The sequence below is a fragment of the Nerophis ophidion genome, linkage group LG02 (assembly GCF_033978795.1).
Source record: "Nerophis ophidion isolate RoL-2023_Sa linkage group LG02, RoL_Noph_v1.0, whole genome shotgun sequence".
In the NCBI taxonomy this organism is placed as follows: domain Eukaryota; kingdom Metazoa; phylum Chordata; class Actinopteri; order Syngnathiformes; family Syngnathidae; genus Nerophis; species Nerophis ophidion.
The window spans coordinates 47,684,304-47,710,658 of NC_084612.1; the positions used below are offsets into that span (position 1 = coordinate 47,684,304).

Genomic DNA, 26,355 nt, shown 5'->3' on the forward strand with positions numbered 1-26,355 from the left:
CTGGAAACACCAGACTGCTGTCCTGAAGATGATCTTTGACTAGTTTTGCTCCTGCAACAGTAAGTGACTAAACTTGTGAATAGAGTTTTTGTTGAGTGTTATGGACGTGTTCAGCATTTTCACCTTCAAAATTGTGAATTAGTTACATAATACTACTCTTGGGGCTTCACGGTGGCAGAGGGGTTAGTGCGTCTGCCTCACAATACGAAGGTCCTGCAGTCCTGGGTTCAAATCCAGGCTAGGGATCTTTCTGTGTGGAGTTTGCATGTTCTCCCTGTGAATGCGTGGGTTCCCTCCGGGTACTCCGGCTTCCTCCCACTTCCAAAGACATGCACCTGGGGATAGGTTGATTGGCAACAGTAAATTGGCCCTAGTGTGTGAATGTGAGTGTGAATGTTGTCTGTCTATCTGTGTTGGCCCTGCGATGAGGTGGCGACTTGTCCAGGGTGTACCCCGCCTTCCGCCCGATTGTAGCTGAGATAGGCGCCAGCGCCCCCCGCGACCCCGAAAGGGAATAAGCGGTAGAAAATGGATGGATGGATGGATACTACTCTTGGTATTTTACTAATTTCATGTTTTTATAGTTTGAAACACCCTTTTCGCACGCTTTGTCCTGTTTTTTCTGTTTTATTCTCTTGGCTTTGTTGTTATTCTTTCCACAACCTCAATATACATCAGAGTTTTAAATCAATAAATAACTTTGTTTTGTACTCTTCATGCTACAGGATTTATCATTTGAAATACATGACCTTTTCAGATTTGGTATAATTGCACAAAGTATCGATATCTTTCTGTCTTGCCTAAGGTGAGGGCGGTCGCATTTTTTTCTCCTCCCGTCTTCTCCTTGCTTGCTCTCTTTGTCTTGTCTCGTCTACACTTCTTTGGAAGCCTCTTTCTTTGCGCTGTCCTCCAAATCTAAACATCAGACATGGAATTGATTAACAGGACTCCCAACTCAATTGACAAAATCTTCTCGACGAGGAAAAGAGGTTCTGGGGAGCCTGGCTGCCCTGATGTAACCATTGCTGCGGGGTACGTGAGAGATTCCTGGGACAAATGGAGAATCATGTGCCCCCCAGTCCTTTCCATCAAGGACATGGAAGACATCTACCTATTTGGAACCGTGATCGCGGGGCACCTGGTGATTGGGCTGGGCATTGCTCAGGTGTATCGTCAAATTTGTAGGACGATGGCAGCCACTCAAAGAGCCCAAAGGCTGTTCGTCGCAATGGAAGGATTGGTTCGGGCTGTGGAATCACAGTCTGGGGTGACTTCTGAACTGAATCGCAAGATGGATCACATCATGGAAAAGCTTGTTGAAAAGAAAACATTGGATATGAGAGCCAGCATGGACGAATAGAACCTTGTAATGTCCGCTCTCGGAAAAAGAAAATTCCTAATCCATGATTTGACTCCCTCGAATGGCCTTGACGCTGCAACAACAGGAGCAGGCTGTTCTGAAAACATCCCGAGGACTTTCAAAGACAGACGCTTTTGACCTCCCTCCCTCCTCAACGACACCTGGAAGTCGAACTTTGCTTGCATCGCATGCAGAACGGCTCCGGGCCTATGGACACAACACCACCACACCCAAAGACAACGAGCATATACACAAACACACACCTCACCACCACTTCATTCCCCTTCGGGGTAATGGGACCCCCTCTGTTGCGAGTTGTTTGTGATTATATGTAACTTGTTTGTGTGCTATGGTAAATGAGGTTTTTTCCCTTGGACTCAGTCTGGACCCCCTGCCGAGGGTCCAGCCTTTGACTGATATTTTTTACTCGTCCCCCCTTTCCCAATATCACCTTTATCTCACCTTTTTTAAGGAGCGCCGTAAGTGGCTGATCCGTTGGCGGTCCTGTTCTGTATGTCTGCTCTTAGTGGGACTGCGCCCAAAATGTAATTTCAGTTCTTCTATGTCTTGTACATGTTAAAGAATGGACAATAATAAAGCATCCTGGTATCTCTTATTCCGGCCTGAACTTTACTTGGTATCGGATCGGAAAGAAAATCAGCGCCTTTCTTACCTTCCACAACAATCAAGGCCTCAGTCTTGCGTCCATCTGCTTCAAACTTGTACTTCCCGGCGTCATCATCCGTAGCTCTGTGAATCGTCAGCTTGTGGAAACTTCCTTCTTTGGTGAAAGTCACACCCTCTGAACACACCATCTGTAGGAACACGTCAAACCTTGTCGAAGAAACAACGCAGACAACCTCGGCTTGCGAGGCCTACCTCTTCGCCGTCTTTGTACCAGACGCCCTCACAGTCCTCGCTGCTGAGTTTGCACGTCAGCTCGGCCTCTTCCCCGATGATGGCCTTGCAGTCGGAGAGCCCGATGAGGAAGTGGACACCAGGGTCTGGGAATCAAGCAACTGGCGAGTCAACTGGTGACCTCAACACACAAATATATATATATATATATATATATATATATATATATATACATACATATACTATATATATATATATATATATATATATATATATATATATATATATATATATATATATATATATAATTTTACTTTATTTTTACCTAAAAAATACAAATTTTAAGGTGTGGCGGCTTTTATTTTATTTTGTAGTAGTAGTAGTAGTAGCGACTTCCTTGTTTGTTTATGGAATCTGGTCAAATTCATTTGTTTCCACTTGTGCAAGCAAATGATGTGGAGGCCCTTTAGCGGGCCACATTGGGGGCCACATTGAGGGCCACATTGAATCCACATTGGGTCCAACTTTTGGGGGCCATGATTGTGTCCACATCGGGATCGCATTGGAGACACGTTGGGGCCAATATTGGGGTCCACATTGAGGCCGCATTGGAGCCATGTTGGGGGAACATTGGGTCCACTTTGGGACAACACTCAGGCCACGTTGGAGCCACATTGAGGCCAGTTTAGGGGCATATTGGGCACACGTCCGGCCCACATTGGGGTCACCTTGGAGCCACATTTGGGTGAGTTTATGGGCACATTGGGGACACATCGGGTCACGTTTGGTCAAACATAATGTTGGGAAAACATTGGATCCACATTAAGACAATATTGGGTATACACTTGGGCCACATTGGATCAACATTTGGACAATGTTGGGTCTACACTGGGGCCACATAGGATCCACATTGAGACAATTTTAGGGCCACATTGCATCCACATTTGGACAATGCTCGGTCTACACTGGGGCCACGTTGGATCCACGTTTGGACAATGTTAGGACCACATTGGATCCACATTCGGACAATTTTAGGTCTACACTGTGGCCACATTGGATCCACATTGAGACAATGTTGGATCTACACTGGGGCCAAATGGATCCACATTGGGACAATGTTGGGTGTACACTGGGGCAATGTTAGGAGCACATCAGGGCCACATTGGGGCCTCTGTGTGGTTGCAGTCTGTTAAGGATCATTGCAATCCAAAGAGTCAGCTGAAAAGAAGATATGGTTGCATGGAGGCGTGTCTGTGAAGATTGTGGGGCATAGCGATGCCCGATTTGTTCCTAAAGGGACGCGCCGGGCAAGAACACAGCTTGATGTAAGAAATAAAGATTTATTTAACTCAAAACAGACTAGAGAAAAACACTGGAGATAACAGAAAAGGCAAACAAATGGCGATAGCATGGAAGCTATGAATATGAACAGAAAGAACTAAACTTGGCACGAAGGCACAAAAAGGTAAAACAACACAATTAGCATGAGAGCTAGAAATCAGCTAAACGCAGCGCGAGAGCTACCGAGTAGTAATGTGGAACCGTTGCATGTGAGCAAATTAGAGTCCGAGAATGAGTGAACAGAAAAGGCTGGCTTATATAGGATGGTGATTAGTAAAACAGGTGGGCGTCTTGAAACCACGGCAAATGAAAATAATTTATTGCTATGGAAACAGACTAAAACAGGAACTAAGGAGTCAAACAACAAAATGTGATACAGGAAAGAATCAAAACTACAAAATGGAACAATCCGAACAGCGGATCGCAACAGTGTCAGTGTAAACATATCAGTGTAAACGTGTCAGTGTGGATGTGGAGTCTGAAAAGAAGCCTGAAGTCATCTTCTGAACAAACAAGACTCACCAATAAGGGTCTCCTGGATCAAGGGCCCCTGCCTCACTCTGACACGCTTCTCCACTGCCGGCTCCTCCACATCCTCGTCACTCTCCGACGCGTCCTCACCCCCTGTTGGTGCTGTGCCGACACCACACACTTTACTTCTTCATCACTTTGAGCACGCGTCGTCGTCATGGTGACCATCCTCAACTGCCCGGTGGTTTTTCACCGACCGTCAAACACTACATCGGTGGTCACCATGACACCCGCAAGCCATGCAGTGCAACAAAAATGTTATTGTGAAACTCTACTTCCTTCCATGCGTGCACACCATGCAGGAACCTAGTGCTGGTTTACACAACAACACATTTAGACACAAACAAACATGATATGAGGCCTTTGTGATTCATTCTTCTCCCCAACTCAGGCTGTTGGAGTTTTTCCTTGCCCAAATGTGGGCTCAGATAGGTTTGCCAAGCTCTTTGAGGCCCTTGTGATTAATAAATTGTTGATTGTTTTTTTGAACTGACCATGGCAAGTTTCTCCACAACGCATACCAAAACAAATAACTGCCTCAGATGTTTCTTACCAACATCATCATCATCATCATCACCGCCATCACCGTCATGGACGTCAGACATTTTGTCCTCATCTTCTTTATCTTTGCTGGACACAACTTTCTCACTTGGAGCGTTTTTAGTCGGCCCGGACTTGTCACACTTTTCCTCCCTGACATCACGTCCTATTGGTAATAATGAAGAGCAGGTTTATGTTCCGGCATGGGATTTTTAATCAAGATGGTTTTGCTTTGAACTCTGCTCGCGGCACGCCTTCTCACTCTGAGCAAAAGTTTCAGTCGTGTATTGAAAACAAGACATGGAAGGACTGAAAAACACTGTGATACCCCCAAAAGCAGTGAAGTTGCCACGTTGTGTAAATGGTAAATAAAAAGATAAGACAATGATTTGCAAATCCTTTTCAACGTATAATCAATTGAATAGACTGCAAAGACAAGATACTTAATATTCACACAGAGAAACTTTATTATTTTTTGCAAATATTACCTCATTTGAGACTTGATGCCAGCAAAGTGTTTCCAAAAAGCTGGCACAAGTGGCAAAAAAGATTGAGAAAGTTGAGGACTGCTCATCAAACACTTATTTGGAACATCCCACAGTTGAACAGGGTAATTGGGAACAGGTGGGTGCCATGATTGGGTTTAAAAGCAGCTTCCGTGAAATGCTCACTCATTCACAAACAAGGACGGGGCGAGGGTCACCACTTTGTGAAAACATGCCTGAGCAAATTGTTTAAGGACAACTTTTCTCAAGCAGCTATTGCAAAGAATTAAGAGATTTCGCCATCTACGCTCCGTAATATCATCAAAAGGTTCAGAGAATCCGAAGAAATGACTGCACGTAAGCCATGATATTACACACCTTGGATTCCTCAGGCGGTACTGCATCAAAAAGCGACATGGGTGTGTCAAGGATATCACCACATGGGCTCAGGAACACTTCAGAAAAAACTCTGTCAGTAACTACAGTTGGTCACTACATCTGTAAGTGCAAGTTAAAACTCTACTACGCACCCAAAAACACTTTGCTGGGCCCGAGCTCATCTAAGATGGACTGACGTAAAGTGGAAAAGAGTTCTGACGAGTCCACATTTCAAATTGTGAATGGTGTGTCCTCCGTAACAAAGAGAAAAATAACAATCCGGACTGTTGTAAGGTCAAAGTGTAAAAGGCAGCATGTATGATGGTATGGGGGTGTATTAGTGCCCAAGGCATGGGTAACTTACACATCTGTGAAGGTACCATTAATGCTGAAAGGTACATACAGCTTTTGGAGCAACATATGTTGCCCTCCAATCAACGTTATCATGGACGCCCCTGCTTATTTCAGAAAGACGATGCCAAGCCATGTGTTACAACAGCGTGGCTTCATAGTAAAAAAGTGCGGGTACTACATTGGCCTGCCTGTAGTCCAGACCTGTCTCCCATTGAAAATATGAAGGCTAAAATATGAGAACGGAGACTGTTGAACTGCTTTAGCTGTAAATCAAGCAAGAATGGGAAAAATTCCAATTAAAAAATGTGTCTCCTTAGTTCCCAAACCTTTACTGAGTGTTGTTAAAAGGAAAGGCCATGCAAATCACCGGTAAAAATGCCCCTTTTTGCAATGTGTTGCTGCCATTCAATTCCAAGTTCATGATTATTTGCAAAAAAAAATAAATAAATAAAGTTTCTCAGTGTGAACATTTCATGTCTTTGCAGTCTATTCAATTGAATATAAGTTGAAAAGGATTTGCAATTCATTATATTCTCTTTTTATTTACCATTTCCACAACGTGACAACTTCACTGCTTTTGGCTGTTTGTAAATGTATTTAGTTTGTGTTCGATCCCTCTTATGTTTGCTCAAAAAAAAAAAAAAACTGGGCACACCTTCTCAGCGGACTGACAAGCGCCTGTCTAAAATTTGAAAAAAGGTTTGTTGGAAAAAACTATCCGATGCCTCTGCGGGAATCAGTGACTATCACAGTTATCAAGCAATCTGTTGATTTGTTTGTTCGATTCATCAAATAATCGCATAAAACACACTTTTTATTTTAGGGGAAATAGCAATAACAAAACATAACACTCATTCTTTTTTTAAATAAATGTAAATCATCTACACTGAAATGCATGTGTGCATTAATAATAATAATAAAAATATATTGTAAAAACGCTCCACATATCAAGGTACCCACAAGCACCACCGCTCTCATGTGTGCTCAATTGCAGGGCCGTGAGCAAACTCCATCTACATGTATCTGGTTTTAGTTTTTAACGACTAACCAAAGCACCAGATTATCAATCAAAATTGATTCATAATGTAATTAATTTGATCAAATAATGTCTGCATCCCTTTGTGCGCCAGGAAAGTCTAATTTCAGTGTTGCTAGGAAGTGGGCGTCGCCATCACATTCTTACCAACTCCAGCATGTCCACGGTCTGCCAGTGACTCTTTGGCAGGTCTTTGTCTTCTGCCAGGTCTTTCCTCACTTTGGTGATGCTGCGCCTCCTGACTGTGGTCACTTCCTATTGGTGGCAACAGTTCATCCAGAAAATGATGCTCTCATGTCAGTTATTAAGCTTTGTCTGTGGTCATAATGTAGTTACTGTATGTATATAATAGGTTAATCAAATTCTACATTCTATCTGGAATGTTGTGAAAGTGTTATATCTGGGAGTAACGGCAGCTTCAATGTCATCGTTGTCATAGAAACCATTTCTTACCGACAGATGTGTCTTCACGGTCCGCTTTTTTCACTTTGGGATTGTTTGTGTTTTCCTTTTTGACAAGCTTTGCGCCACTTTTTTGCTGTCTGGTTTCCTCGCCGTGGTGATATCCTATTGGTGATATTCGAGACTTATCCAGAATATTATCATCCAAGTTAATTATTTCAAGCAGTTTGAGACTGACAAATCAAACATCTCATCCAAGACAGAGCAAAGGTCAATTTCATTTAGTTTTTACTGAAAAAAAAATAAAAATAAAAATAACATATATATATAATCCCGTTTCCATAGGAGTTGGGAAATTGTGTTAGATGTAAATATAAACGGAATACAATGATTTGTAAATCCTTTTCAACCCATATTCAATTGAATGCACCACAAATACAACATATTTGATGTTCAAACTCAAACATTATTTTTTTTTTGCAAATGATAGTTAACTTAGAATTTCATGGCTGCAAAATGTGCCAAAGTAGTTGGGAAAGGGCATGTTCACCACTGTGTTACATCACCTTTTCTTTTAACAACACTCAATAAACGTTTGGGAACTGAGGAAACTAATTGTTGAAGCTTTGAAAGTGGAATTCTTCCCATTCTTGTTTTATGTGGAGCTTCAGTCATTCACCAGTCCGGGGTCTCCGCTGTCGTATTTTACGCTTCATAATGACACATTTTCGATGGGAGACAGGTCTGGACTGCAGGTGGGCCAGGAAAGTACCCGCACACTTTGTTTACAAAGCCACGCTGTTGTAACACTTGTCTTGCTGAAATAAGCAGGGGCGTCCATGATAACGTTGCTTGGATGAAAATATATGTTGCTCCAAAACCTGTATGGACCATTCAGCATTAATAGTGCCTTCACAGATGTGTAAGTTACCCATGCCTTGGGCACTAATTCACCCCCATACCATCACAGATGCTGGCTTTTGAACTTTGCGCCTATAACAATCCAAATGGTTATTTTCCTCTTTGTTCTGGAGGACACCACGTCCTCTGTTTCCAAATATAATTTGAAATGTGGACTCGTCAGACCACAGAACACCTTTTCACTTTGCATCAGTCCATCTTAGGTGAGCTCGGGCCCAGCCAAGCCGGCGACGTTTCAGGATATTGTTGATGAATGGGTTTGGCTTTGCATAGTAGAGCTTTAACTTGCACTTACAGATGTAGCGACAAACTGTACTTACTGACAGTGGTTTTATGAAGTGTTCCTGAGCCCATTTGTTGATATCCTTTACACACTGAGGGATCAAAAGCCCGTAATATCGTCACTTACGTGCAATGATTTCTCCAGATTTTCTGAACTTTTTGATTGTTTTATGGACCTTAGATGGTAAAATCCCTAAATTGGTTGCAATCGCTCTTTGAGAAAAGTTGTTCTAAAACTGTTTGACAATTTGCTAACAAAGTGGCGACCCTCACCCGATCCTTGTTGTGAATTACTTAACATTTCATGGAAGCTGCTTTTACACCCAATCATGGCACCCAACTGTTGCCAATTAGCCTGCACACCTATTGGATGTTTCATATACGCAAATACGGTGTTAGCTTTCACTATTATGCTGATGACACCCAACTCTACATGCCCCTAAAGCTGACCAACATGCTGGATTGTAGTCAGCTGGAGGCGTGTCTTAATTAAATCAAACAATGGATGTCCGCTAACTTTTTGCAACTCAACGCCAAAAAAACGGAAATGCTGATTATCGGTCCTGCTAGACACCGACCTCTTTTTAATAATACAACTTTAACATTTGACAACCAAACAATTAAACAAGGGGACTCGGTAAAGAATCTGGGTATTATCTTCGACCCAACTCTCTTCTTTGAGCCACACATTAAAAGCGTTACTAAAACGGCCTTCTTTCATCTCCGTAATATCGCTAAAATTCACTCCATTCTGTTTACTAAAGACGCTGAGATCATTATCCATGCGTTTGTTACGTCTCGCCTTGATTACTGTAACGTATTATTTTCGGGTCTCCCCATGTCTAGCATTAAAAGATTACAGTTGGTACAAAATGCGGCTGCTAGACTTTTGACAAGAACAAGAAAGTTTGGTCACATTATGCCTATACTTTAAATACCTCTATATACATATATACATACATACTGGCTCACCTGCACTGGCTTCCTGTGCACTTAAGATGTGACTTTAAGGTTTTACTACTTACGTATAAAATACTACACTGTCTGGCTCCATCCTATCTTGCGAATTGTATTGTACCATATGTCCCGGCAAGAAATCTGCATTCAAAGGACTCCAGCTTATTAGTGATTCCCAAAGCCCAAAAAAAGTCTGCGGGCTATAGAGCGTTTTCATTTCGGGCTCCAGTACTCTGGAATGCCCTCCCGGTAACAGTTTGAGATGCCACCTCAGTAAAGCATTTAAGTCTCACCTTAAAACTCATTTGTATACTCTAGCCTTTAAATATACTCCCTTTTTAGACCAGTTGATCTGCTGTTTCTTTTCTTTTTCTCCGCTGTCACACTCTCCCTTGTGGAGGGGGTCCGGTCCGATCCGGTGGCCATGGATGACGTACTGGCTGTCCAGACCCAGGATGAACCGCTAATCCAGAGTCAACACCCAGGATGGACCGCTCGCCTGTGTATCGTCTGGGGACATCCTTGCGCTGCTGATCCGCCTCCGCTTGGGATGGTTTCCTGCTGGCTCCGCTGTGAACGGGACTCTCGCTGCTGTGTTGGATCCGCTTTGGACTGGACTCTCGCGACTGTGTTGGATCCGCTTTGGACTGGACTCTCGCGGCTGTGTTGGATCCATTATGGACTGGACTTTCACTTTTATGTTAGAGCTACTATGGACTGGACTCTCACACTATTACGTTCACAGTATCATGTTACACCAGCTCGACATCCATTGCTTTCGTCCTCTCCAAGGTTCTCATAGTCATCATTGGCACCGACGTCCCACTGGGTGTGAGTTTTCCTTGCCCTTATGTGGGCCTACCGAGGATGTCGTAGTGGTTTGTGTTGTGGTTTGTGCAGCCCTTTGAGACACTAGTGATTTAGGGCTATATAAGCAAACATTGATTGATTGATATAAGGGTTTAATGAGCATTCCTCAACTTTATCAGTAGTTATTGCCTTTGTCACGTGTTGCTGGCATCAAATTCTAAAGTTAATGATTATTTGCAAAAAAAAAAAGTGTATCAGTTTGAACATCAAATATGTTGTCTTTGTAGCATATTCAACTGAATATGGGTTGAAAATGATTTGCAAATCATTCTATTCCGTTTATTCTATTCCAGATGACCGAGCCACCTCATCTGGCTCCTCTCCATGTGGAGGAGCAGCGGCTTTACTTTGAGCTGCTCTCGGATGGCAGAGCTTGCTTCTCACCCTGTCTCTAAGGGAGAGTCCCACCACCCGGCGGAGGAAACTCATTTTGGCCGCTTGTACCCGTGATCTTATCCTTTCGGTCATGACCCAAAGCTCATGACCATAGGTGAGGATGGGAATGTAGATCGACTGGTAAATTGAGAGCTTTGCCTTCCGGCTCAGCTCCTTCTTCACCACAACGGATCGGTACAGCGTCCGCATTACTGATGACGCCGCACCGATCCGCCTGTCGATCTCACGATCCACTCTTCCCCCACAAGACTCCTAGGTACTTGAACTCCTTCACTTGGGGCAGGGTCTCCTTCCCAACACGGAGATGGCACGCCACCCTTTTCCGGGCGAGAACCATGGACTTGGACTTGGAGGTGCTGATTCTCATTCCAGTCGCTTCACACTCGACTGCGAACCAATCCGGGGAGAGCTGAAGATCCCGGCCAGATGAAGCCATCAGGACTACATAATCTGCAAAAAGTAGAGACCTAATCCCGCAGCCACCAAACCGGAACCCCTCTACGCCTTGACTGCGCCTAGATATTCTGTCCATAAAAGTTATGAACAGAATCGGTGACAAAGGACAGCCTTGGCGGACTCCAACCCTCACTGGAAACGTGTCCGACTTACTGCCAGCAATGGGGACCAAGCTCTGACACTGATCATACAGGGAGAGGACCGCCACAATAAGACAGTCCGTTACCCCATACTCTCTGAGCACTCCCTTCATGACTTCCCGAAGGATACGGTCGAATGCCTTCTCCAAGTCTACAAAGCACATGTAGACTGGTTGGGCAAACTCCCATGCACCCTCAAGAACCCTGTCGAGATTATAGAGCTGGTCCACAGTTCCACGACCAGGATGAAAACCACACTGTTCCTCCTGAATCCGAGGTTTGACTATCCGACGTAGCCTCCTCTCCAGTACACCTGAATAAACCTTACCGGGAAGAGTATATATATATATATATATATATATATATATATTGCAAGACACTGATGTACAAACAGAGCTCATTAGCAGTAAAGCATCAGACACACACACATCATGTTCCCAGTAGGGCTTATTAAAATAGATTTTAAAAACATTTACATTCCAGTACCGGAGTTAGATCCCCGCCAACAGACTGCTGATGCACCATTGTAGGGGCTTTGACTCATTTTTGAAAAAACAAACAAACAAGGACCTCTAACAACCACAGTGTCCTGTAGCACAACATGGTCATCGGATGTTTAAATAAGCTACAAAGTGCAACCTCAGATGTTCCTTACCAACAGCAGCATCTTTCACTTTCACTTTGAGATGTATGTCTTTATTTCCAGAGTTTCTGCGCTCTGCGGGTTCCTCAGCATGACTTCGTCCTATTGGTGATATCACACATCCTTCATCCAAAACAATATGCATTGCTTCATAGTCGCTCTCATATCTCTTATTAATACACTCTGACATCACAGGAAGTACTTACCTTACAGTGTTACTTTTTTTATCGCATTGCATTTCTTTGGAAAACAACCAATCAGTTTTAGATTGAGTTGATTGATATGTTCTCCGGGGTTAAATATATAACAAGTGTATATATTTAGGTCATGGATTGAAGAGGTAGGTAAACATCCATGAATAAAGCAAACGGTGTTAAACGATAAGGGTGGACAACAGAAAGAGAAACCACTTTTTCTGTATGTTCCCTTTAAAAAAAACGTACAACTTACCTTCCACTGTCTCAGTTTCCTTCACCTCTACCTCGACACATTCCATGAATAAGGAACTTTCCCCAACTTCTTGGTTGTCTTCACTCAGATCTTCCACAACTGCCGCAACAGAAGCCTTCCTTGCACCCGCACTGGACTTCCTCCTCTTGGATTCTGACTTTTTCTTTTCAGCCTTGGCGTCCCTGGCCGCCTGCGCCTCCAGCCGGGCAGCTTCCTCTGCGGCGTCCCGCTCCGCTTGATTCTTCTTGGCCGTCTCCAGATTCTCCTGTAGTTCCTTCTCATATCTCTCCTGCTGCTCTCTGGCTATTTTTAGCAGGTCTTCGTCGTTCCCAGCCCCAGCCAGCGTGTTCTTACGAGCCACTTTCTTCCCTTTGCTACTGCCGTCTTTATCGGCTTTGGAAAGAAGAAATCTCAAATCTCAATCGTCTCAGTTGACCCCATGGCGTCTCACCTTCGACCACCAGCCAGGCGTTGCACGACTTGATCCCGGCCACGGCGGTGTAGATCCCGGCGTCCAGAGGCAAGCAGTCCCGCACGATCAACTTGTGGATGAGCTTGTCTTCGGAAACGCTGATATCAAACTTTTCGCCGTTTGTCAACGGAGCGTTTTTACCAAACCATTGGATCTCTTGCAGAGGTGCGCTTAGAACACAAGTAAAGAGGGCATCCTGGCGCTCTTCTGCCTTGGTCTCCTGGATTTTAACTACAAAGTCCACGTCGGGTGCTGAGGGATCACACAGAAAATGTTATTACTCATCAATTATTACATTGCTTTACCACTTGAAACAAGCACCATTTTTGTGTGTGTTTAAAGGGGAACATTATCACCAGACCTATGTAAGCGTCAATATATACCTTGATGTTGCAGGAAAAAGACCATATATTTTTTTAAACGATTTCCGAACTCTAAATGGGTGAATTTTGGCAGATTAAACGTCTTTCTATTATTCGCTCTCAGAGCGATGACGTCACAACGCCATTCTCTCAAACACATTACAAAAATTGAGTCTAATCAGCTCTGTTATTTTCCGTTTTTTCGACTGTTTTCCGTACTTTGGAGACATCATGTCTTGTCGGTGTATTGCCGGTTGGTGTAACAGCACGATCAGGGACGGATTCAAGTTGACTTACGTGCTAACATGCTGTTTAGGCTAGCTGTATGTACATTTGTAGCTATATTTGCATCCAGCATTTCCCTCCACCCACATTTAATGCCAAACAAACACTTACCAATCGACGGATTTAAGTGGCTCCAGTGTCACAAGACGCGAAAGTCCCGATCGTTTGGTCTGCACAGTTTACCAGCGATGCTAAGGCAGACATGGCACAGAGATGTATGGATATCCTGCAGATGTATTTCCAACGATAAAGTCAACAAAATCACGAAGGTGAGTTTTGTTGATGTTATTGACTTATGTGCTAATCAGACATATTTGGTCACGGCATGACTGCCAGCTAATCGATGCTAACATGCTATTTAGGGTAGCTGTATGTCGTTTGTTGCTATATTTGCATCCAGCCTTTCTCTCCACCCACATTTAATGCCAAACAAACACTTACTAATCGACAGATTTAAGTTGCTCCAGTGTCACAAGATGCGAAAGTCCCGATCGTTTGGTCTGCACATTTTACCGGCGATGCTAAGGCAGACATGGCACAGAGATGTATAGATATCCTACGACACTCAATCGAAGGCGATCGCCGAATAGCCTCAATAGTTATTCGCTCAATAGCTTCAGTTTCTTCTTCAATTTAGTTTTCGCTATCTGCCTCCATACTCCAACCATCCGTTTCAATACATGCGTAATCTGTTGAATCGCTTAAGTCGCTGAAATCCGAGTCTGAATCCGAGCTAATGTCGCTATATCTTGCAGTGCTATCCGCCATGTTGGCATCACTAAATGACGTCACAGGAAAATGGACGATGGATTTAAAGATAGCGAAAATCAGGCACTTTATAGCCTTTTTTTGGGATATTCCATGATGGGTAAAATTTTGAAAAAAACTTCGAAAAATAAAATAAGCCACTGGGAAACTGGGAACTGATTTTTATTGGTTTTAACCCTTCCCAAATTGTGCTAATGTTCCCCTTTATGATAACATAATATATATATTTATATATATATGTATATATATATATATATATATATATATATATATATATATATATATATATATATATATATATATATATATATATATATATATTTATATATATATGTACCTACATATTGCGCTCTACCACGGTATCGAGCACTATTCTCTGGATAATCCAATCAAGACATATATATATATATATATATATATATATATATATACATGAGGTGGCAACTTGTCCAGGGTGTACCCCGCCTTCCGCCCGATTGTAGCTGAGATAGGCGCCAGCGCCCCCCGCGACCCCGAAAGGGAATAAGCGGTAGGAAATGTATGGATGGATATATATATATATGTATATATATATATTTATAAATTGAGAGCTTTGCCTTCTGGCTCAGCTCCACATTACTGAAGACACTGCACCGATGTGCCTGTCGATTTCACCATCCACTCTTTCCCTCACTCGTAAGCAAGACTCCAAAATACTTGAATTCCTCCACTTGGGGCAAGATCTCCTCCCCAACCTATATATATATATATATATATATATATATGGTAAATAGGTTGTACTTGTATAGCGCTTTTCTACCTTCAAGGTACTCAAAGCGCTTTGACACTACTTCCACATTTACCCATTCACACACACATTCACACACTGATGGAGGGAGCTGCCATGCAAGGCGCCAACCAGCACCCATCAGGAGCAAGGGTGAAGTGTCTTGCTCAGGACACAACGGACGTGACGAGGTTGGTACTAGGTGGGAATTGAACCAGGGACGCTCGGGTTGCACACGGCCACTCTCCCAACTATGCCACGCCGTCCCCCAGTACTTTTTAACTTTATATATATATATATATATATATATATATATATATATATATATATATATATATACAATCATTGGTACTTTTTAACTTTATATATATATATATATATATATATATATATATATATATATATATTTATATATATATATAAAGTTAAAAAGTACCAATGATATATATATATATATATATATATATATATATATATATATATTTATATATATATTTATATATATATATATAAAGTCAAAAAGTACCAATGATTGTCACTCACACACTAGGTGTGGCGAAATATTTCTCTGCATTTACCCATCACCCTTGATCACCCCCCTGGGAAGTGAGGGGAACAGTGAGCAGCAGCGGTGGGCGCGTCGGGGAATCATTTTTGGTGATTTAACCTCCAATTCCAACGCTTTTTGCTGAGTGCCAAGCAGGAAGGTAATGGCTCCCATTTTTATAGTCTTTGGTATGACACGGCCGGGGTTGAAAGTCACAACCTACTGATCCTAGGGTGGACACTCTAACCACTAGGCCACCAAGTTGTGTATATATATATATATATATATATATATATATATATATATATAGGTCAGGAAAAAAACACAGAGGCTATATCATCCTTACAAGCCTGTTTTGCAGGTTTTCCTGCTGTTCAGTGGTTTTTATTGAAGTGTCTGTGGTTGTTCCATGTATATATAGGGTACTTTACAAGGGGGTGTGGCTATTGTTACACAGTAGTGCCTTGCTTCTGTGCCGGCATGATGAGACCAGTTGGTTGCGTTTGTTTAAAGTGGACATGCTAGCGTGGTATATGATTTAAAATATATATATTTCAGGCACAGGTTATATCTTTTAGCTGAACTGTTGTATGGTGAGCAGGATGCGACAATTTGCCATGTAATGGCGTGACCATTTTCATTATATTTAAGAGTCCATATGTATTTACTCAGCTCTGTAGAGTTTTTGAGTTGGGGCCTACGGAATGATGCTTTGTACTTGTTAAAACGTATTTCAAAGGTTGTTTTTTTGTGAGTCCAATGTATGTCTCTGTGTCTGAGTTGTCCTTGCGGGTTACGCTGGCTTGGTAGACAACTAATGTTTTTAAGCAGTTTCCGTAGAGTGGGCAGGTCATCCTTTGTCTGCAATTGCAGCTATCTGTGGAGTTAGAGTCGTTAGCGGTTGCTTGTCCGTGAGTGCTCAGAGTCTTTTTGTTGTGTGAGTCAATGGTTTGTTTGATATTCACCTTGCAGCTGTAGCTAAGTTTCAAGGTGTTCCTGTTGAATATTACAAGTTTTTTGAGGAAGTGCCTGTTGATGAGTGCAAGGAATTTGTGTCCAATGTTCGTGCTGACGTTTTTGCTGAATGAGGGGTTGTACCAAAGTATGTTGTCCCTGTTTCCTGGCTTGTGTTGTTTTAGTTGCTGGTGGGTCGTATTGGAGGGTGAATTGGCATCCACTTTTGTTGAGTGCTTTCTGGTACGGAGGTGTTGCTTGGTTGAATGATTCCGTCTGATGACAGGGCTGACAGTCTCCTGTTGATGGCGGCTGGAATGTTCATGGTTATGACAGGCGGGCGGTTGCTGTCGCGGTGTACATATTGTAATGTGGTGTCGGGCTTTGCTTGATGGCCGGTATGTGTTGTTGTTCAGTTGATTAATACATCCAGGAAGTTGACTGTTTGTTTGCCTCAATTGGGATCCTTGGTCCGTTATTTTTGAAAATGCTGCATATTTATTTTTTGATGTTTTCCAAAGCTCTCGGTCTGGCATTGGAAATTGCCAGTCCGTCGTCTCTGTGTAGTCCAATGTTTACTTCTAATTTTGTGAGTTGCGAGAGTAGGAAGCTTCCCACGAGTTTGCATGTTTTGGCCCCTTCGTAACATCCCGTTTGTTACGTCGAATGGTTCCAGTGGTCTTTTGCCAAGGTTGCTTTTGAATCAGAATCAGAATCAGAAGCAACCTTGGCAGAAGACCACTGGACCATTTTGGTTTGTGAGTATTGAGTTCTTTGCGTAGTTTATTATATTCCTTTCGTCCATGGTGACGTTGTCATTTTTTGAGGAAAAGTCCAGTGCTTTATTCAGTAGTTTCCTGCTTACTGAGGGGTAAAATTCCTCTCGGTCGATGCAAATGAATCCGTGTTGCTCCTTGTCGCTTATGTTCTTGAACCAGTTTATTACAGTCGTCATGTTTTTCCATTGGTAGAGCTGGGAAGTGTTGAAGATTTTTTTGTTAATTCTGTTGAGGATTTGTTGCTTATTTTGCCGATTTCTGATTCGGTGTTGGTGTGTTTGCAAAATTGGGTCTGTGGTCTCTCAGTGTGATGAACGCCTCTCTGCTGGCTGTAGTGTCCACGTTGTTGGTGATGCTCAGCTTTGTGGCAATGTTCTTGTTCCCGTTATTTATTGCTTGTATAGTGCTGGGCAGTGCTTTTCTGTAAGATTTAGTAATGTTCGGTTCAACTAGGTTGTTGTATGTTGTTGTGTCCGGTTTGTAAAAATGTGTTTTTTGTCAGATGCCACAAGTAATGCATCTAGCTCACCATACAACAGTGCATCTAAAAGATGCAACCTGTACCTGAAATATTATTTTTTTATTATATACCACACCAACTTGTCCACTTTAGCCAAAGACAACCAACTGGTCTCATCACACCGGCACAGAAACAAGGCACTACTGTGTAACAATGGCCACACCCAAATGTAATGTACCCTATATATACATGTAACAACCACAGACACTTCAATAAAATCCCCTGAAGAGCAGGCTTGTAGGGATGACATAGCCTCTGTGTATATTCCGCTCTACCCCGGTAGTGAGCACTGTATACGGATAAACCACAAAAACCTAGACTAAATATATATATATATATATATATATATATATATATATATATATATAAATATATGTATATATATACACACACATATTTATATCCATACAAATATATACATTAAACACACATATATACATATTGACACACTGATACATACACATATATACATATTGACACACTCATATATATATATATATATATATATATATATATATATATACATACATATATATATATATATATATATATACATACATATATATATATATATATATATATGTATATATATACATACATATATATATATACATATATACATATATACATATACAGTATATATACATGTATACATATATATATACATATATATATATATATATACATACATACATACATTTATATACATGTATACATATATATATATATACATATATATATATATATATATATATATATATATATATATATATATATATGTATATATATACATGTATACATATATATACATGTATACATATATATACATGTATATATATATATATATATATATATATATATATATATATATATATATTTATATATATATATATATATATATATATATATATATATATATATATATATATATATATATATATATATATACATGATAAATGGGTTGTACTTGTATAGCGCTTTTCTACCTTCAAGGTACTCAAAGCGCTTTGACATTACTTCCACATTTACCCATTCACACACACATTCACACACACTGATTGAGGGAGCTGCCATGCAAGGCGCCAACCAGCACCCATCAGGAGCAAGGGTGAAGTGTCTTACTCAGGACACAACGGACGTGACGAGGTTTGTACTAGGTGGGATTTGAACCAGGGATCCTCGGGTTGCGCACGGCCACTCTCCCACTGCGCCACGCCGTCCCCATATATATATATATATATATATATATATATATATATATATATATATATATGTATATATATATATATATATATATATATATATATATATATATATATATATATATACAGTATATATTAGGGCTGCGAATGTTTTGGTGTCCCACGATTCGATTCAATATCGATTCTTGGGGTCACGATTCCATAATATATCGATTTTTTGGATTCGATTCGATTCTCGATTCAAAAACAATATTTTTTCAATTGAAAACGATTCTGTATTCATTCAATACATAGGATTTCTGCAGGATCTACCCCAGTCTGCTGACATGCAAGCAAAGTAGTAGATTAAAAAAAAAAAGCTTTTATAATTGTAAAGGACAACTGATTGCAATAATGTAAATTTGTTTTAACTATAAAACAAACCAAAAATATGACTTATTTTATCTTTGTGAAAATATTGGACACAGTGTGTAATGAAGCTTATGAGATGCGATGCAAGTGTAAGCCACTGTGACACTATTGTTCTTTTTTTTTTTTATAAATGTCTAATGATAATGTCAATGATGGATTTTTATTCACTGCTATACTGAAATTATAAAAAATATTCATACTGTTGTGGATAATATTCATTTTTGTTTCACTACTTTTGGTTTGTTCTGTGTCGTGTTTGTGTCTTCTCAATTGCTCTGTTTATTGCAGTTCTGAGTGTTGCTGGGTCAGGTTTGGTTTTGGAATTGGATTGCATTGTTATGGTATTGCTGTGTAGTGGTTTGTTGGATTGATTAAAAAAAAAATTGATTTTTAAAAAATGAGAATCGATTCTGAATCGCACAACGTATTCGATTTGATTCGTATTCGAATAAATTTTTTCCCACACACCATGTTCAAACATAAGGGTTATCATATGTGCACTTGGCACCAGGACACCCGAGGCCGCAGTTCCATGATCGACTTTGTAGTTCAGTCATCGGATTTGCGGCATCAAGTTTTGGACACTCGGGTGAAGAGAGGGAAGGATATTTCTACCGATCACCACCTGGTGGTGAGTTGGCTGCGATGGTGGGGGAGGATGCCGGACCGACCTGGCAGGCCCAAACACATTGTGAGGGTTTGCTGGGAGCGTCTGGCAGAGTCTCCTGTCAGAGAGAGTTTCAATTCCCACCTCCGGAAGAACTTTGAACATGTCACGAGGGAGGTGCTGGATATTAAGTCGGACTGGACCATGTTCCGCACCTCTATTGTCGAGGCGGTTGATTGGAGCTGAGGCCGCAAGGTAGTTGGTGCCTGTCGTGGCGGCAATCCGCTGGACACCGGTGGTGAGGAATGCCGTCAAGCGGAAGGAGTCTTATCGAGTTCTTTTGGCTCATTGGACTCCGGAGGCAGTGGACAGGTACCGACAGGCCAGGCGGTGTGCGGCTTCAGCGGTCGCGGAGGCAAAAACTTGGACATGGGAGGAGTTCAGGGAAGCCATGGAAAACGACTTCGGGAGGGCTTCAAAGCCATTCTGGACCACCATCCGCCGCCTCAGGAAGGGGAGCAGTGCACTGTCAACGTCGTGTATGGTGCAGATGGTGTTCTGCTGACCATGACTGTGGATGTTGTGGATCGGTTGAGGGAATACTTCGAAGAATTCCTCAATCCCACCAACTCGTCTTCCTATGAGGAAGCAGTGCCTTGGGAATCTGTGGTGGGAGGAGGTAGTTAAAAAGCTCCTCGGTGGCAACGCCCCAGGGGTGGATGAGACCCGCCCAGAGTTCCTTAAGGCTCTGGATCCTGTGGGACTGTCTTGGTTGACAAGACTCTGCAGCATCGCGTGGACATCGGGGGCGGTGCCTCTGGATTGGCAGGCTGGGGTGGTGGTTCCTCTATTTAAGATGGGGAACCGGATGATGTGTTCCAACTATGGTTGGATCACATTCCTCAGCCTTCCCGGTAAAGTTCAGGTGTACTGGAGAGGAGGCTACGTCGGATAGTCGAACCTCAGTTCAGTGTGGTTTTCGTCCTGGTCATGGAACTGTGGACCATCACTATACTCTCGGCAGGGTCCTTGAGGGTGCATGGGAGTTTGCCCAACCAGTCTTAATGTGCTTTGTGGACTTGGAAAAGGCTTTCGACAGTGTCCCTTGGAAAGTCCTGTGGGGAGTGCTCAGAGAGTATGGTGTATTGGACTGTCTGATTGTGGTGGTCCGCTCCCTGTATGATCAGTGTCAGAGCTTGGTCCGCATTGCCGGCAGTAAGTTGGACACATTTCGAGTGAGGGTTGGACTCCGCCAAGGCTGCCCTTTGTCACCGATTCTGTTTATAACTTTTATGGACAAATTTCTAGACGCAGTCAAGGTGTTGAGCGGATCCGGTTTGGTGGCTGCAGGAATTGGTCTCTGCTTTTTGCTTTTTTTGTAGGGACGGCGTGGCGCAGTGGGAGAATGTCCGTGCGCAACCTGAGGGTCCTTGGTTCAATCCCCACCTAGTACCAACCTCGTCACGTCTGTTGTGTCCTGAGCAAGACACTTCACCCTTGCTCCTGATGGGTCCTGGTTAGCGCCTTGCATGGCAGCTCCCTCCATCAGTGTATGAATGTGTGTGTGAATGGGTAAATGTGGAAGTAGTGTCAAAGCGCTTTGAGTACCTTGAAGGTAGAAAAGCGCTATACAAGTACAACCCATTTATCATTTATTCATGTGGTCCTGATGGCTTCATCTGGCCAGGATCTTCAGCTCTCACTTGATCGGTTTGCAGCCAAGTGTGAAACGACTGGGACGAGAATCAGCACCTTCAAGTCCGAGTCCATAGTTCTCGCCCGGAAAAGGGTGGAGTGCCATCCCCGGGTTGGGGAGGAGACCTTGCCCCAAGTGGAGGAGTTTAAGTACCTAGGAGTCTTATTCACGTGTGAGGGAAGAGTGGATCGAGAGATCAACAGGCGGATCGGTGGGGAGTCTTCAGTAATGCAGACACTGTATCGATCCGTTGTGGTGAAAAAGGAGCTGAGCCGGAAGGCAAAACTCTCAATTTACCGGTCGATCTAAGTTCCCATCCTCACCTATGGTCATGAGCTTATAGCCGACAGGACAAAATCATGGGTACAAGCCGCCGAAATGAGTTTCCTCCACTGGGTAAAGAGTCTCTCCCTTAGAGATAGGGTGAGAAGCTCTGCCATCCAGGGGGGAGCTCAAGGTAAAGCCGTTGCTCCTCCACATCGAGAGGAGCCAGATGAGGTGGTTCGGGCATCTGGTCAGGATGCCACCCGAACGCCTCCCTAGGGAGATGTTTAGGGTACGTCCGATCGGTAGGAGGCCACGGGGAAGACCTGGGACACGTTGGGAAGACTGTCTTCCGGCTGGACGAAGTGGCTGGGGAGAGGAAAGTCTGAGCTTCCCAGCTTAGGCTACCTTGGATAAGCGGAAGAAGATGGATGGATATATAGACATGTGTGAATATGTATACTGTATGTATATATGTACTTCCAGCATGTGTGAATATATAAATGTGGGACGGCGTGGCGCAGTGGTAGAGTGGCCGTCCACAACCCGATGGTCCCTGGTTCAAACCCCACCTAGTACCAACCTCGTCATGTCCGTTGTGTCCTGAGCAAGACACTTCACCCTTGCTCCTGATGGGTGCTGGTTAGCGCCTTGCATGGCAGCTCCCTCCATCAGTGTGTGAATGTGTGTGTGAATGGGTAAATGAGGAAGTAGTGTCAAAGTGCTTTGAGTACCTTGAAGGTAGAAAAGCGCTATACAAGTACAACCCATTTATCATTTTATTTATATGTATGTGTGTATATATACATATATATTTTCATGTATATAAATATGTGTGTGTATATATATATATATATATATATATATATATATATATATATATATATATATATATATATATATAAATATATATATATATATATATATATATATATATATATATATATAAATATATATATATATATATATATATATATATATATATATATATATATATATATATTTATAGATGTATATTTGTATGTATACATGTGTATAAACACATTTTCAAATGTGTGTACATACAGTTGCGATCAAAAGTGTACTAAGACTTCTGAAGAACATAATGTCACGTCTGTTTCCAATACTTTCTACAACTCTTGTTTTTTTTTGTGATAAAGTGTTCCGTGGTCTGACGAGTCCACATTTCAAATTGTTTTTGGAAATATCAAACATTGTGTCATCCGGACCAAAGGGGAAGCGAACCACCCAGACTGTTATCGACGCAAAGTTCAAAAGCCAACACCTGTGATAGTATGGGGGTGCATTGGTGCCCAAGGCATGGGTAACTTACACATCTGTGAAGGCACCATTAATGCTGAAAGGTACATACAGCTTTTGGAACAACATATACTGCCATCTAAGCGCCGTCGTTTTCATGGATGCCCCTGCTTATTTCAGCAGGACGATGCCAAGCCACATTCAGCATGTGTTACAACAGCGTGGCTTCGTAAAAAAAGAGTGCGGGTACTTTCTTGGCCTGCCTGCAGTCCAGATCTGTTTCCCATCGAAAATGTGAGGCACATTCTGAAGCGTAAAATACGACAGCGGAGACCCCGGACTGTTGAACGACTAAAGCTCTACATAAAACAAGAATGGGAAAGAATTCCACTTTCAAAGCTTCAACAATTAGTTTCCTCAGTTCCCAAACATTTATTGAGTGTTGTTAAAAGAAAAGGTGATGTAACACAGTGGTGAACATGCCCTTTCCCAACTATTTTGGCACATGCTGCTGCCATAAAATTCAAATTTAATTATTATTTGCAAAAACTAAATAAAGTTTATGCGTTTGAACTTCAAATATCTTGTCTTTGTCGTGTATTCAACTGAATATGGGTTGAAAATGATTTGCAAATCATTGTATTCCGTTTATATTTACATCCAACACTATTTCCCAACTCATATGGAAACGGGGTTTGTAAATGTTAAAGTGTGTATATATGTATACGTATGTGTATACGTGAGTCTGCACACACACACACACACACACACAAACACACACACACACACACGCACACATATGCAGGCCCTCTCTGGACTTCCGCTTCGATCCCAACACTCACCCTCAACACCCTCTGGTAACCACGCTCAGATAATTACCACACATAGTCACACCACATATCTTTGGATTACGCACACACATCACACACACATAACTTGCTTTCCATAAAGACGCTGACAGCTAAAGTGATCACCGTCTCAACGTCGTCTTTTTCCCCCCCTGCACTGTCACATTTGCCCCTCAAACAATTGGACAGAGTACATGCGACCATGGACAAAATACCTTTAAAGTCCATAGCGAACAAACCAATGCCCTCCACGTCAGCGTCTTGACACGACATTGAGAACGTTTTTTTCTTGGCAACTTGCTTCAGTGAGTGTGTCAGTTCATCACATTCGTCGTTTGCAAAGGCGACCATGGATCCGTCCTGCAGGTTGTGCACCAGTCATCCCACTGAGAACTGTCACAACACAAGATCTTATTCTGAAAGATGTGGGAGTCACCTTGTAGAGGAACATTTTACTCTCCCTGAGTTCCAGCTCCGAGTCCAAGGATAAGTCTTCTTCTGAGTCAAAGTGCTTCAGAGCGTTGCTGGGTGTGAAGAACTGCAGGCCAGAGGAGAAGAGACCACCTTAATAACACGGTATCTTCATGACGGTCCACTCACCTCGACAATGTCTTCATTTTGCTCCTTCTTCATGGCGTTCAGTTTCTTCAGCATGCCGCGGAAGTTGGTGATGCCGTATTCCGCACAAATGCGCTCGTAGTCCTTCTTGTCTGCCTTGAGGAGGATTTCCCAGACCTTCTCCTCTGGGGTGATTGCCTTGTTCTCCTGTGCCCCCTCGGTAGGACTTCACAACAAGGAGAGCAGGAATATATTTTTTCAGGCTGACTTTCCACGTGTTGCCACGTTGGATGGTATGTGATGGTAAGTTTGCATTCATTTGCCAAAGTGCTCCTGATTTTCGGTAGGCGAATGTTCAATTGAAGTCAGAGAAAAGTTGCATGTTTTCCTTCAACCACATTTCATTAAACAGGAGGAACAAAAAAAAAAAATTTTGTTGAAAAATCCATTCCTGCTTGGAATTTAACTTCCAAAGTGAAACTATGAGCTACCCACAAGCAAAGTGAGATATGTAAACACTCGGTTTTGGCTTACAGTTTTTAAAACCCCACATTTTCTGAGATTTTGATTGGTTTTAATAAGCTGTAAGCCATAATCAACAAACACATAATATATACAAATATCTCACTTTGCATGTAAATAGTTAATATCACATGTTATTAAATCTGGTGTAAATACAACAGGTACTAACTAACGCCACCTATCATGTTAGCAACATTATTTGTTACATTGTCTACTCATTTAAAAATGTGGATGAAGAGAAACAGTGACTATGTTTGTGGTCAAAAGCTTTCACTAAATTCCCACAGTGCTCCTAGGCGGATTTTCAAAATAATAATTTTGTTAAAAAATCCATTCCTGCCAGGAATTTAATTTTCAAAGTAAAACTATTAACTTATTACAAGCAAAGTCAGATATGTCAACACTCTATTTTTTGCTATCATTTTGACGGTTATGGCTTACAAGACCCCACATTTTCAAAGATGTTGATAGGTTTTAATAAGCTGTAAGCCATAATCATTAAAAACATAATAGATAAAAATATATCACAATGCATGTAATGAGTTAATATCACATGTTGCTAAATCTGGTGTAAATACAAAAAGTGCTAACTAACACCACCTAGCATGTTGGCAACATTATTTTTTACGTTGTCTTCTAATTTAAAAATGTGGATGAGCAGAGACAGTGACTAAGTTTGTGGTTAAAAGCTTGCACACATTTGTCAGTACTCCTGATTTTCGGTAGGTGAATGTTCAATTGTAGTCAGAGAAAAGTTGCATGTTTTCCTTCAACCAAATTTTCACTCAGTTATTTCCATTATACAAGTGGAACTCATACAATTACATTTTCATTGTAAAGGTGGAACAAAAAAATAGAATCTCATTTAAAAACCCATTCATGTCAAAAATTCAACTTCAAAATTGAAACTAACATGTGACATTAACTCCGTTACATGCAAAATGAGATATGTCGAAACTTTCTTTTTTGCTAATATTTTGACGGGTATGGTTTACACTTTTTAAAACCCCACATTTTCTGAGATTTTCAATTTTCAACCGTCATAGTGCTCCTGATTTTTGGTAGGTGAATGTTCAATTATAGTCAAAGAAAAGGTGCATATTTTCCTTCAACCAGATTAACTTAAACAGGTGG

The 26,355-nt window shown here is 41.8% G+C and overlaps 1 protein-coding gene across 3 annotated transcripts in view; it reads right to left on the minus strand.

The window, feature by feature from the left end:
• Nucleotides 1-26,355, minus strand: part of LOC133541823 (immunoglobulin-like and fibronectin type III domain-containing protein 1) — a 76,850-nt gene that overhangs the window by 14,472 nt on the left and 36,023 nt on the right. For 2 of the 3 annotated variants that reach the window (XM_061885460.1, XM_061885453.1), the window contains 12 exons: nt 24,742-24,925; nt 24,578-24,679; nt 24,357-24,501; nt 12,852-13,124; nt 12,401-12,793; nt 11,963-12,052; nt 7,337-7,450; nt 7,031-7,138; nt 4,644-4,796; nt 4,082-4,192; nt 2,240-2,364; nt 2,034-2,175 (listed from right to left, as the gene is read on the minus strand). In XM_061885460.1, the coding sequence (XP_061741444.1) occupies nt 2,034-2,175; nt 2,240-2,364; nt 4,082-4,192; nt 4,644-4,796; nt 7,031-7,138; nt 7,337-7,450; nt 11,963-12,052; nt 12,401-12,793; nt 12,852-13,124; nt 24,357-24,501; nt 24,578-24,679; nt 24,742-24,925 (1,940 nt within the window). The remainder of the gene's footprint in view (nt 1-2,033; nt 2,176-2,239; nt 2,365-4,081; nt 4,193-4,643; nt 4,797-7,030; nt 7,139-7,336; nt 7,451-11,962; nt 12,053-12,400; nt 12,794-12,851; nt 13,125-24,356; nt 24,502-24,577; nt 24,680-24,741; nt 24,926-26,355) is intronic. The other variant, XM_061885470.1, reaches the window with a different exon arrangement.